Source organism: Myripristis murdjan, chromosome 5 (assembly GCF_902150065.1).
Source record: "Myripristis murdjan chromosome 5, fMyrMur1.1, whole genome shotgun sequence".
NCBI lineage: Eukaryota > Metazoa > Chordata > Actinopteri > Holocentriformes > Holocentridae > Myripristis > Myripristis murdjan.
In genome coordinates this window covers 17,521,117-17,535,013 of record NC_043984.1, presented here as the reverse complement: position 1 = coordinate 17,535,013, position 13,897 = coordinate 17,521,117, and the positions used below count along the sequence as shown (strand labels likewise).

General features: G+C 39.6%; 1 protein-coding gene across 1 annotated transcript in view; it reads left to right on the top strand.

Moving 5' to 3' along the window:
* The window catches only part of cacna2d2b (calcium channel, voltage-dependent, alpha 2/delta subunit 2b), a 31,812-nt gene extending 21,606 nt beyond the window's left edge, over window positions 1-10,206 (top strand). Inside the window, exons 14-38 of the mRNA XM_030050659.1 lie at window positions 1,548-1,597; window positions 1,769-1,858; window positions 2,351-2,416; window positions 2,605-2,679; window positions 3,293-3,367; window positions 3,604-3,675; window positions 3,896-3,967; window positions 4,245-4,306; window positions 4,921-4,997; window positions 5,100-5,160; window positions 5,311-5,408; window positions 5,506-5,596; window positions 5,798-5,860; window positions 6,654-6,757; window positions 7,270-7,365; window positions 7,523-7,614; window positions 7,710-7,757; window positions 8,075-8,146; window positions 8,514-8,666; window positions 8,812-8,864; window positions 9,106-9,161; window positions 9,286-9,409; window positions 9,520-9,629; window positions 9,738-9,820; window positions 9,946-10,206. Of these exons, the coding sequence (XP_029906519.1) occupies window positions 1,548-1,597; window positions 1,769-1,858; window positions 2,351-2,416; window positions 2,605-2,679; window positions 3,293-3,367; window positions 3,604-3,675; window positions 3,896-3,967; window positions 4,245-4,306; window positions 4,921-4,997; window positions 5,100-5,160; window positions 5,311-5,408; window positions 5,506-5,596; window positions 5,798-5,860; window positions 6,654-6,757; window positions 7,270-7,365; window positions 7,523-7,614; window positions 7,710-7,757; window positions 8,075-8,146; window positions 8,514-8,666; window positions 8,812-8,864; window positions 9,106-9,161; window positions 9,286-9,409; window positions 9,520-9,629; window positions 9,738-9,820; window positions 9,946-10,041 (2,039 nt within the window). The 3' untranslated portion in view covers window positions 10,042-10,206. The remainder of the gene's footprint in view (window positions 1-1,547; window positions 1,598-1,768; window positions 1,859-2,350; window positions 2,417-2,604; window positions 2,680-3,292; window positions 3,368-3,603; window positions 3,676-3,895; window positions 3,968-4,244; window positions 4,307-4,920; window positions 4,998-5,099; window positions 5,161-5,310; window positions 5,409-5,505; window positions 5,597-5,797; window positions 5,861-6,653; window positions 6,758-7,269; window positions 7,366-7,522; window positions 7,615-7,709; window positions 7,758-8,074; window positions 8,147-8,513; window positions 8,667-8,811; window positions 8,865-9,105; window positions 9,162-9,285; window positions 9,410-9,519; window positions 9,630-9,737; window positions 9,821-9,945) is intronic.
* Window positions 10,207-13,897: the final 3,691 nt, after the last annotated feature.

The following is a 13,897-nucleotide window of genomic DNA, read 5'->3' as shown; positions in this document are numbered from 1 at the left end:
GTGTTAAAAAATTACATAATCTCAATGGCCCAGTTATTTAAGTCATAATACTTTAAATGTTTTTTTATTTTTGTTTTTTTTCTCTAGCTAAGATTACAGCCCCTGGTTCTGTAGCATTACTGCAACATAATGTACAGAGCCTGTTAGAGGAAGGTTATTTTTGGAGCCATTTACAAACAGGATTATTATTATTATTAAAAGAAACACTTTCAAGCACTTGTAGATAATGGTTAGGCAGCTCTGCCCCAGGCAAAGCAGCGACCATAAAATGTTAGGTGAGCACATGTATTTTTAGATCATCAGATAATTATCACATTCATTGCTATTGTTCAAGTGCATCTCTTTCTTGCTCATTTTGCACTTAGAAACATTAGTCTATTCGAAAACGATGATTTGACGTATTAAAAAAATGAACTACTACAAACAGGTAGTTAATAGAATCTATTTGCAAGTTGAAACAAATCAAAATGCTATTCATCTGTACATGTCCTGCTATTAATGCCATGTTAGTGAGAACACCCATGTCGCCATCATAGCCATAGCTGACATTTTGTTTGAATGTAGCAAAAATGATTCTGATGTTGGCTGAACATAAATGAGTAAAATTAGTTGCTGTTTTCTCTGCTTTTTGTTCTCAAAATAAAAATTAAAGCTTAGGCATCTGACCAATTGAAGTCAGCTTTAAAGACAGCTTTACTCCATGTTGTCAAACAGCTGCACAGCAGTAGCCACTGAATAGAAGGCAGAGGGGGGCTAAGTGAATAAGTCCCCCTGTTTTCCTCAAATTTACCCATCACAGCATTTGGCTCAACAAAGCAATGTCAATATATCCCCTGCTGGCCCACATTAGCAGTTCTACTAACTGGATTTCACAGCCTAGAATGATTAATGTGTCTGTTGGATTCTAGTTGAATATAAATTGATATATTCTGATTAAGCATTTCCATCTAAAGGTTATATCCTGTGTAATGTGGTGTGGAAGATTACGCCTGGAGTCATCTCAGCACCTTGGGAAGCTCTCGTGTTACTGCTAAATTAATTCCTGTACGCGTTAAGAAACATATTGAGTTTTGGAGACTTGCTGCTGCACTGGATAATGATGGAAGTGGCTTGAAGCACCGGGGTTGTGTTGGTTCTGGGACATCGGGTAGCTCAGACAGATGTGTGGGATACCAACAAACAGGGTGTCTCATTGCTCCTCAGTGAAGCAGATCCAATTGTAATGAGAGATTTAGTTTGAGCGGGCCCAGCTCTCAGGCGACAGCTTGGACTGAATCGAAAATTTGGACTGGAATATGCAATTAGGAATAACAGACGAGTGTTAACATCGAGTGGTCGTCTACCTTTAAGCTTCCTAACTGTTGGATGTAAGTGGCTGAGTCACTACTCTCGTAACATCTAGTAAAATCTGGAATATTTATAAGCACTGTTTCAGTGTGTATCAATAAACATATTTCATACACATTTTCAGTCTTTCTCTCTCTCTCTCTCTCTCTCTCTCTCTCTCTCTCTCTCTCTGTTTGTCTTCTTTCTTCCTTGCTTGCCAGGTTACTATTTTGAGATCCGTTCCATCTGTGCTATAAGGATTAACACCCAGGTGGGTTTGTCTAGTGCCTCTGACACAGCTGATCCCCATCCTTTCTCTCTGGTTTTCCTTGTGGCACTCAATCTATGGAAACACAGAGTTCCACATATTTGTACACCTGTTTTCCCTGATTGTTGGTTGTTTTGAAGCGGCCGCCTGTCATGTGTTCCTGTGTGTTGTCAGGAGTACCTTGATGTGCTCGGCCGTCCCATGGTCCTGGCAGGCAGTGTTGCCAAGCAGGTGCAATGGACCAATGTCTATCAGGATGCCTTGGTGAGATTTAATTGACCCCATTTTTAATGATTAACTTTATTTTTAAACACATAGTGCTTTAGATCTAGAAATGGTAGGCTGTAGGCTGTAACATAGGATTTTGTTTTACTGTTTATCTTTTCCTTTTTTTTTTTTTCCTCAGTCTCAGGCATTCTCAGTCTGCTGTTATCTTGGAATGTCTGTTTCCTATTTTTATTCATCATTGCCATGGTTACTGCCATGTTTTTTTTTTTCTCCTGTAAACCCCCCCTTTCCTTTTTATTATAACAGCTGTCAAACAATATAGTCAGTGTGCCATCCTGATGTTGTCTGTGTGTTTGTTTGTTGTGTCTTGTACCTTCAAATATAAAAATTGTTGATCACAAAACCCCCCGAAAAAACATAGTGCTGTGTTGGATCAAATATAATAACAGTATTGAACATATATACAAACTGGAAAGAAGGCCTCGTGTTTTATTCATTTGATTAGACTCTCTGTCTTTGTCTTCATAGGGTCTTGGGATGGTGGTAACAGGAACTTTGCCTGTATTCAATCTCACCATGGATGGAAATTCACAGGTACAAAAAGGGGTAGTGCCTTGAAAATAAATCTAAAGCCATGAGTAATAATTTGCCTGCTGCAGGTCGCACTCATCATATTTGTCTGTATTTGTTAACAGAGCTTTTGAGTGGCAGGATTTTGCTCTGTTGAGTGACAGCACTGCAATTTTCTAATGAATGTTTTATTGTCACTGTTGTCTCTCCAGAATCAGCTAATATTAGGTGTCATGGGAGTTGATGTGCATCTTGATGAGATAAAGCGGCTGACACCACGGTACACTGTGAGTATAGTGCTTTTTTTTTTTTTTTTTTTTTTACAAAAACCACACTTTCACTTAGGGCTGGGTTTTGCCACAGACTTGATTCCATTCGATTCTACACATGACAGCAGTTTTGATTACATTTCAGTCCATATTGAAGGAGTTAGAGATATTTTAGTCACAAAACCCATGTGCTTTTTTCCCACTCTTCTTCGACATCATGTTTTTTAAATCCTAAATGCATCAACACATCTGTCTTAGGCTTGAAGGTGCAGGCTTCAGGTGGGGAGCTCCTGCTGTTGTTTGTTCATTTGTTAAAAACATGTAATTTGGTCAACTGAGTTTCCATAAGCTAGTTATTCAGCAGATTACATCTGCAGGATGGGAGGTGTGCTACAAATCACATTTAGCAAAAATCTTGACCTATCCTCTAAAAACAGGAATAAATTAAATGATCAGTCTCAGGATTTTAGGAATCGATACTGGATCATTCAAATGAAGATCATGATTAATCAGAAAATCAATATTTTTACCCAGCCCTAGTTTCACTTCTTTGTTTCTGCCCTTGATGCACAGTGATACGACAGACAGACAGATCACTCTGGTTAACTTTGGTGTGTTCTGTGTTATTCAGCTTGGAGCCAATGGATACATATTTGCCATCGACCCAAATGGTTATCTTCTCCTTCACCCTAACCTTCAGCCAAAGGTGACCTTGATTTATCCTGCCAAAGAACTTTTTATTTGCACTATGTGTAAAAAATGGGGGGTGCTGATGGGAATAGGGTGTGAGTGTCCATTTCAGTTGCATATTTACAGCCAATATCTTAAGATGTAGTCTCAGTAATTATAATGCTGTTCCACTTTTAATCCATTGTAAATGTTTAATATTTGCATATGTTTGATGCTAACATTAATGTTTCTTTTGTGCTTGATTCCTCTCAGCCTGACGACGTCCCAGAGCCTGTGACACTGGACTTTCTTGATGCAGAGGTGGAGGACAGCAATAAAGAGGAGGTGAGTGTTGAAACGTGGAGTTTCTGGTTTCAGGCATTTTCTGTTCCTTGCTGTTAAGCTTATGGTCAAAGTTACTGCTGCTTCAATGAACAACATTATCTGCCTAAGGACAATCTGCCTACCTGCGTGCAACATTTTCTTCAAGTAGTCACGGTGCCGTAATTCATGCGGTCATGTGGCAGATGAAAACGTTTTTCTCTTTTTTCTTCTCAATCTCGAGATCCGTCGACAAATGATTGACGGAAGACCGGGTGAAATGCAGATCAAAACCCTAATCAAGTCAGTTGATGAGGCAAGTAATTTGCTCTTTCCAGGTCACTTCATGCATTTAACCACTTTGGTCTGGCCTAGTCTAGCCATCACACCTACTGCACTAACACCCCTTTGATTGTCATCAAAACCAAACCTGGAACTTAAGTGTCAAGAATACATGAAGAATTACAGTAACAGACATTTAAATGTTGGCAGTATGCCAGCCCACATATAGTGAGACACCTTCTACAAGTCACAGCTCATGCAGCATCAAGTCAGCTTGACTGACGTTGTATGGATTGTTTCCTTTATTGTAGCAATACATTGATGAAGCATACAGAGGTTACACCTGGACACCTATCAATGGCACAGACTACAGGTGAGTGGATGTTATTAGGGGTGAGAATCACTGGGTAACGGGCAGTATGATACTCTCACAATATTTTACCCACAATAACGGCAGTATCACAATACGGGCGATTTTGTGATATGTGATGTATTGTAAGACATTCAGCTATGATACATCACGATATCTGAAACTGAAGACGAAAAAATTCTGTGGAAAAGGCAAAATAATTTGGCCTTTTTGTAGGAGTAGGAATCAGTTGTGTTTTTAGTGTTTTAATATGCACACCTACTGCCACCGCTACATGAATATGATATAATAGTTTCAGTTCAAATATGAAAAACACAGGGAGCAAATGTGCTTCATTGGAACCCAAATTTGCAGCTATGCAAAATAAGTTGAAAACTCAAATATCGATACCTGGCACAAGTACATCATTAACATATTACAAGAGAAAGTATCATGATACATCAATATTTTGATATTTTGACCTTTGTCTTTTGAATGACAGATTAAATAATATATTGATGCTTGAGGACTGGGTTGATAGACTAGGTTTTAGAGGGTTCTTTCTCTCTCTCTCTTCATGGTGCCCATTCATTTTCCTCATTTTCTCATTTTCCTTTTTTGGATGCTGCCACCTACAGTCTTGGCTTGGTATTACCCCCCTACAATGAATATTACATCCAAGCAGACCTGAGTGATGTGATGCTGCAGCTCCAGTGTGAGTATCTGGCTACAGAGCTTTTAAACCGTCGAGCCTATTTAATGAAGATGTAATTTAGAGGTGAACTGAAAACTCTCTCTCTCTCTTTCTTTCTTGCAGATTTGCAATCTCTGTTGCCCAGCTCCTTTGAATCGTCAGGACACGTGTTTCTGGCTCCCAGGTGATTTCCCTCTCTCTCTCTCTCTCTCTCTCTCTCTCTCTCTCTCTCTCTCTCTCTCTCTCTCTCTCTCTCTCTCTCTCTCTCTCCCTCTCTCTCTCTTCCACAGAGAAGTAAAAAGGAATGTTGTCATTTATTCTGTCCTTCCTCCAGGGAATACTGCAAGCGTCTGCATCTTTCTGACAACAACACCCAGTTTTTGGAGAACTTCCTATCTCTCATGGTGGACATCACGCCAGAGTCTGAGGACTGTGAGTTGTGTGTTAGCATCTCTTACTGGATTGCACCATCCACTCCTGCTCAGAAGATGGGAGGTCAATTTACAGTATCTGCTTGTTTGTGTCTCAGGTGACCAAGGCCTCATTCACAACCTGATATTGGATTCTGGCATTATTGCACAGCTTGCCTCCCGAGTGTGGAAGAACAAGGATCTCAATTCGTGAGTCAGCTAAATGTCTTATGAACATGCAAAGTGTATAGTCAGTGACAGCTCCAGTGTCAAAAATATCCAGATAAAACTGTGTTAACATCCATTACCTTCTGTGATGAATCAGATTATTGTACTCTTACAGCAGTTTGATGGTATCAGAACTGAACTCTGATATTTCTGGAGTACTGGCTGAAAGATTTTGTGTTACAGGTACGGCTTCCTGGCTGTATTTGCCTCTACAGATGGTGGAGTAACGAGGGTTTTTCCCAACTTGTGAGTAAGGCTGTACAGATTAATATAGTGCATTTTATTAATTCCAGAGAATTTTGTCAGTAATCTGGTATGTATTCAGTCTTTAGCCAATAGTTTTCCTGTAAACATGGCAATAACATGGTGCATGGCATTGGCACAAGGATAGTTGTGGTGACTCATAACTTCACAAAGACTGATTGACCCATAGGGGGCACTATAATAAACCCTTAAATTCTAAGGTTGAAATCTTAGAGGATGAAGAGATTTGAAACTTACTAGGCTGAAGAGATTTCAAATTTACAGATATTTATCTGGGCATGCCAAACAGTCCACTTGACTATAAACTGTTCTATAGATAAGAGAAGATTCCTACACACTGTAAAATCAGGTAAAACCAAAGGTCTAAGAACCGAAACGTTGTGTATTCAATAAAGTTTAGTGTGCAGGAATCTCTCTTCTCAAGTCCACTTTTTATGAAGTGAAGGTCAGAATTTGACAAGTGCATTAATTTGATTTCCTTTACTTGGGTTGAAAGAAGCTAAGTGATTTTACCAAAAATGGCCACATTACTAATTTTACAAGTAGTTCTACTGACTGTACAGTCATGATATACTGTCCACTTGAAATGCTGCCTGTTGTTAATTTTTAAACATCATGTTAAAGTTGTATGTCAAGCCACATGTGGATATGATGAAATTTGAAGAAAATTCAGCCATTTCAATTTGAGTTGCAATAGTAACAGAAACTCTGCCATAGTGTTGTAACCTTCTCATTACTGCTTGCACATTTGTTTTGCCTTATTATGTTTTTACAGGGCTGCTGAGTCATGGGATGAGGATCCTGAACCCTTCAACTCCAATTACTACCGACGCAGCCTGGACAATAAGGGCTACATGTTCAGAGCTCCACCAAGAGTCTGTGAGTATTGTCCGTTTACTTCTGCAATATCTATGCAACTTCTCAGATAATGAAAAATTTATAATGTAAATGCTGATCATGATGATCTCCTCCTTCTCTGGGATTATATGACGATAGTTAATTAGAAAAACTCTAAAATGAATTAAATCCCCAAAATGTTGTTGTGTTGGGGATATTGTGGATTCGCCCGAGCATCTGCTTCTTCTGTCGTTGTGATCCTGGCTGTGAGTACAATAGCCAGAATACCACTAATTCAAAACTTCTCAAAGTTACTGTGCACATTCAGGACCCTTGGAGGAGGAGCCCTGTTAACTTGGGTGATCCTGTGACCTTTTCTCTAGCAAGTCAAACGCAGATCATTTTGTGGATATACACATGCTGTTGTCCACCACCAGCATATACCTAGTTTTAAATGATTTCATTCAGCCCACTGTAACACTATAGCATAAGCTAATGACTGGTTTATAAAAGTAAGGCTTTTCTCATCATATGCTTCTTCCCCTGAACAACAGTCGATGACTCGGTAGGCGTAGAAAATGGCACCGTTGGCATTCTGGTTAGTTCATCAGTGGAGGTGAATTTAGGAGGCAAGCTTCTTAAACCAGCAGGTAAGGAATTTATGTTGATGTGGTATTGCTCCTAGAATTATTATTTAACCTAAAACATTTATCTGCTTGTAGCTGTGGTTGCTTTGTCCTCCTACTTCTTCCTAACATGCTGCTTCTTGTCTTGCTTCCTGATTCTGTCAACCTCATCACTTCTCAGTGGTGGGAGTAAAACTAGATTTAGAAGCGTGGGTGGACAAGTTTAAGATCCTGGCCAGCAATGTGTCAGACAGTCGTCAGGGCTCACACAAGGTATAATAAAAGCCACTACTTGCTAGTGATCATTAATTACTCAGCTCGGTGTGTCTTTACCTAAATCAAAGTGACATTATTGTCTCATTAAACAGTGTGGACCATCCAGAAGTTGTGAGATGGACTGTGAAGTAAACACTGATGTAAGAATCTTTGTTATTTTACCTTCACATTAATACTACAACTAGACTGTTGCATCAGATTGTCTTCAGCCTTTATACTTGACAAAAAGAAACTTCATGTGTCATAGTGGGAAGTCTAAATATTTTATAAATACAGACCATATGTCACGATGAGGAGACTGTATACTTTTCCTGTCATGTTTTTCATTTTTGCTCTCTTGTCAGCGCATCCCTCAATTTTACAGTCTCCCCTTACACAACAGCAACTGCCTTTGTATTGAATTTTCATGTCTCATATCAATGTGCCAAACATGTTACCCATTCCATTTCGTTTCTAGGACCTTCTCTGTTATCTGATTGATGACGGCGGGTTCCTGGTCATGTCAAATCAGAGGGATCACTGGAAAAAGGTAGGCCAATGTGTTGATTTGCTTCATCTGTGTCAGAGTCAGTCACACTACCATTTCTGCGGGAACTGAGATCACGTCAGTCAGAGGACAGATCACATTATTGGATCCGTTCAGCTCGGTTTGACTCAAATCAGTTCAGCTCAGCTCAGTGTAATTTAGTTAGCACTGAATGGCAAAATGAACGAAATATCTCATTAAACAAAAATCTAGGACTAGAAAAATGTGGCAAGAGGGGAAAAAAGGTAGAAAGTAGAAGGACGTTGCCACAGGACATTGACCCCGTGGCATTGTTTAACAGATGTGTGGAATTTTTGCTTTCCCGTTACTTGCTGTTACGTGATGTCTCCTTATTCTCTTTGAAACACAGGTCGGCCTTTTCTTTGGTGACGTGGATCCCTACTTGATGCATGCACTCTTCAACAACTCTATCTATTCCCGACGTCAGTCTTTCCAGTACCAGTCGGCGTGTGAACCGGTCAGCAGCAGCCACACCGGTGCAGCGTCAAGAAGCTTCTTTGTGGTAAGTGACGAGGGCCGGGACAGCTTTAACTCGATAGCTTTTAGACAATGAAACAGCTTAGAGTTTCTTTACAAACAGCAGAACACATGGAAACCACTCATTTCATACTGCTCTTGTCGTTTCCTCCTCCTCATGGTGGCTGTAGCCCTCCATCGCTGACATCCTGAGCTTGGCCTGGTGGACATCAACAGTGGCATGGTGAGTCTATGCACAGTACAGATCAAATGACATCAGAAGCAAGCGAGGTGCCCTTTGATGCAACCTTTTAACCGTGCTGAGGCTGTAAGTGAAACCAGGGATGGTACCAGGAAGGTGATTTGTTTTAGTGCTGGACAGCTGCCACTCCAGCCTGTTTTTTTCTGTGTGATGTTGTTGCCCTCTCCAGAATATGCCTCTCTCTCCTTTACATGGTGTAATCTCATCCCTCTCTCTCTCTCAGGACTGTAATCCAGCAGTTACTCTATGGACTGGCGTACAACAGTTGGCTTTACACAGGTTGATTTATGCATCATAAAAATATAAAAATATATGCATGAATATAGTCAATTTTTAAGAATTGTTTTTTTTAAAATCCTGTATGAAATGCTACGTACAGTGCAGGTTTGTGTTTGTATTTCAGGCGATACTCTTGTCGAAGGATTTGAGACCAAGGCAAGTAGCTGTGTGACCATCCAAAGCCAGTTCTTTTTTACAAACACCACCAACTCATACAACGTGCTGCAAGACTGCGGGAACTGCTCAAGGTTTGTTTTTGACATATCAGCAGAGTGTGTTTGCATTGCGTCATCACTTCTCCTAACTCTTACAGCTGTGTTTACAGAGTCAGTTAACTGTGCCCATCTCTTTTCCGTAGGCTGTTTCACGCAAAGAGGATAGAAAACACCAATCTTCTCTTCGTTGTCGCTGAAACGCTACCCTGCAGCTCCTGTGAGATAGAAAGATTGACCCAGGTCAGGACAGAGTGTATCCTTTTTATGCTCAGGTACATTGCAGTGCTTTTAATTTTTGCTGAAGGTGCAAACATCATCTATCTTACGTGGCAGTTAAAGTCGCTTAACCAAAAACACACAGTTCAGGAGGAGAACCCTTGTGAAGTGCTCAGCAACGCACGATATCGTAAAGGCCCAGCTACCTGCTTTGACTACAGTGCCTGGGTAAGCAGATGTTATGGCCAATGGGAGAAATGAAAATTTGCAATCATTTTCTCTTTGGATTGAATGTACATGTCATGAGCCATTTTTCCCTGGAAAAATGTGTTTGCTCTCCCCCTCTGTTACAGGAGAACACCTCAGAGTGTGGACGGGGTCACTCTCTGCAGTCCTCCATAGGAATCCTTCTCTTTTTTGAGCTTATTCTGGCTCTCTTTCATCTCTGACACCTGGAAAGACCCTAACCGAGGTCTTTCATCTCCTGCCACTATATTTGTTTTAGGTTTAGGCCCGGATCTACTAAAGGTTTGTGCTAGCACAGATCAAATAGCAAACAAAGAAGTCTTGTTTTCTGATCTACTAACATAGCGCACAAGGCATTTTGCTTTAAACAACAACAACAACAGCAACAAAAAAATAGTGGCTCAATCTGGATGCCTGCGCTCTCTGTGCTTTGCCTTATTGCTTATGCATTTGTGGGTGTTGAAGGCTGGAGTGCAAAATAAAGACAGGGAATTGTGGCAGTGGGTAGAGGATATGACTTATCAGTGCTGTAGGGTTGCAGTTATTTGTTTGATTGTGCATGTTACTTAAAAACTAAGAAAAGCATGTCATAACTTTGCACATAGGCTTTGCCACAACGGTAGTAGCTCACTGGAAGCATCACCAAAGAGTGTCAGGGAGATAAACACATTTTAATAGACCAATAAATAGTCACCCATTTGGAACAAACATCAGCTGCAATCTTAGGCTTCCAGTGTGGTGACAGTGGAAAAGGTCACCACCTAAAAACCTTTAGACATGCCCTCACTGTCATCTCACTTATGTTGTCCAGAGGAGCTCAGGGATAGGCCTAATATTAATATTATATTCTATTGACGGGCAGCACAACTCCAAAGACAGTATCCTGAGTTTTAAATCTCCCGTTCTTGTTGTCTGCCACCTTGTTTGAAGATACAATATGAATATAGTATATAGGATATTTAATATTTAGTCACAGGCCACAGTTTGAGTTGTAGGTTTAATGTCATTTGTGTGTTTAGGATGGCCCATGAATTCAGGCTGGACAGATTATTGGTAAAGGATTTAGTTTCCATACAGGCAGTGAAGTTACTGGGCAAAGCTACATAGGACATTGATGCAATAGTGGTGAGAGCAAGCTAATGTTAAAGCTACCAAGAGCAAGGGTACAGGAAGATAACGAGCTTCACTTAATTCATTTAAAGGAATAATCCAATGTTTTGGGCACATTTTAGACTGAGACAGGATGTTCAATACCATTTTCACCTCTGTACGTCCAGTGGTTCTGTTCCTATGGGCAGCATTTTCTGTTAGCTTAGCATACAGACTTGCAGTCTATGGGAGTCATTAGCCTAGCTCCATCAAAGTGAAAAAAGTAAACTGTACTGCATCTCAGAAGCTGTCTTTTTTTTTTTTTTTTTTTTACACAATGTATCATGTGTATTTAAAATACACATTAGATGGGGGAACTGTACTTGCTGAACACATTTATCCTTCCATTTATAGCTTTGGAGTTATTTTATTATTATTATTATTTTTTCATTTTAACAGAGCTAAGCTAATGACTCCCATCGACTTCAAGTCTTTATGCTAAGCTAACATGAAATGCTACCCATATGAATTGAACCACTGGACGTACAGAGGTGAACATGGTATTGAACATCTTGTCTCAGTCTCGGCAAGAAAAAGGGTATTTTGCCCTTAACGTTGGAGTATTCCTTTAAGCTGTAGATAGACTCACTAGTGGTGGGTATGTTTCATCCTCCAGGGAGCCCAAACCTGCAGTGTGCCCAGAGGCTGCTTGTGGCAACATTTTGCTTCGTATTCAAAATTCGAAAGAATTACCTGCACCTGTTTTCATTTGCATGCCCAACCTTCGTAAGTATACTAGTAAAGACCTTGCACACACAAGACTTACTGCACCCGCACTTGTTTTTTTTTTTTTTTTTTTTTTTGTGATTTGCCTTTTTGTTATGCCCATTATAGTAGATCCGGGCCTTAAACTCACATTCACTTCAGTGTCTTTCAGTCTGCCTCTGACCTTTGCCAGGACAACTATAGTACTATAATTTTAGCAGACATGATGCCCCCCGGAGTCATTCCTCAGTTGTAATGCCTGATACAAATTTGGATTTCTTAGGGTCAGTTTTCTTAATGATTTTTTCTCAGATTGCCCTGATGTAGAAAATCAAACTATGGGACAAAAGCTGAAAAAATGTAATACTAATAGCAGTGTTAGCCCTCCAGCAAGATTTCTATTTTGTCAAACAGTTTAAGGGTGACTTCTCATTACGCATATCACTGACAAAGTGTTTGGTTAGTTTCATTGTGATAAGAGGATTGTTTTAGCATTTTTTTTTTTTTAAATGCTTCCACTATTAGGTACAATGTTGACATGCTTCCACAAGTCAAATTAGAAGCCTAAAAGGTGTGAAATTAAAGAATAGGCCAAAATAATCAAATGTTACACTAATTTTGTTTAATATTGTACCTGTAGTAGTACATGCTCAATTGACTATAACATTTAGGAACATGTAACACTTTGCATGAAGGTGTTCTTTAACAGTGCAGTGACGCTATGATAATTGGAGCGACAATATTTTATTTTTAGCCGTAACAATCAGTAACCATCGATTCATGGATCAAAGATAAGATTTCAAGTGATTTACATGCAATGTTATCTACAGTATCTAGTCTTATTATACAAAAGATCAGCTGAAGTCAGTGTGTGGCCAACACTTCTTTAAATGTATTACATGTATTACGTCAATTGGCAGATTGATGGTAAGCTCTTAGTCCCATCTTGTATCCTATATTGCCACTGTTTGTCAAATCTTTATGCAGTTATATATGCTTATGTATGGGGAATGTAGCTTATGAACAGCTTTTGGTGTTATCAGTGTGTGATGCATTTTGACCCTTGATGTCTCATTGAAAGCGATATTTCACTTTGGCTGAAACGTTTCCATTTCAGCATGTGTACCTTCTCATGACTCCATGAACAGTCAAACATCGATGTCAGCTCTGCCAGACAGCTACAGACTCTGAATCTGAATCTGAATCTAATACGTTAAAAACAGAATATCTAAATAAAGGAAGTGAGTTATACATCTAGAAAATTAGAACATTTAAAAAAATACCAAGTTGCTATAGTTTGTAAACTCAATCAAATCCAATTCAGTTTCTGCTCCCTCAGTTTGGTTTGCAGACGGAGCTACAACAGACAGTAAAGCACAATAAAATACGTAACACATAATGACAACACAAAGCATGTGGACAGACATTAGTTTGTAAAACCACACATGTAAGTCAAATTAAGCACAATGAAAATCAGCGCAAAACACAAAGTTCTTATACAGATATAAGATATTGGATCATTTGATGCACAAAATGAAATTGCACTGGAGATAATCAGCTGCGTTGAGAAAGAGCTGAGAAAAGCATTGGCCTTCTTCACCATTCATTACTCAATCTCACTTAACTTTGCCAAGCACACGCCAGGAACAAAACTGGCTATTTTAACTTAAACCAGGCTACAATACAAGCGATTGTAACTATTAGACTAGATTATCAAAAATGCAAGTGAAGGAGGAGACAGAAAACAAGCTAAACCCTAGCAGCGTCTTTGGTTCCTGAGAGCACAAGTACATGAGTGGTTGACCATTCATGACCTCATGAGGAGGTATGTGTGGTAAAATAGTGAAAACACTTTACCACGGTGATTTATTAGCCCCTGGAGTCTTTTGTGTTATGATTTAATTTGGTTTCAGAGTTTAAAGGGATATTTTTAAAAGACGCTTTTTTGACAAACTATTTGTACTATGTTGTTTTTCTCTGTCTGCCTGGTGTTCCACCCAGTAGTGCCTTGTTGCACTCCTATTGGATGGCAGGAACGTTTGGATTTTAGATGCGGACGTTCATCCTGCAGGCCATGTAAAAGGCACACTTGAATTTCAAGGGTCGATGGTGAAACTCTAGATGGACTACTAGATCAGGAAAAAAACAGAGAGATTGTGATGCTCCTCATGAACTAATGAGCTCTGAAATGAGGAATTGTGAAAT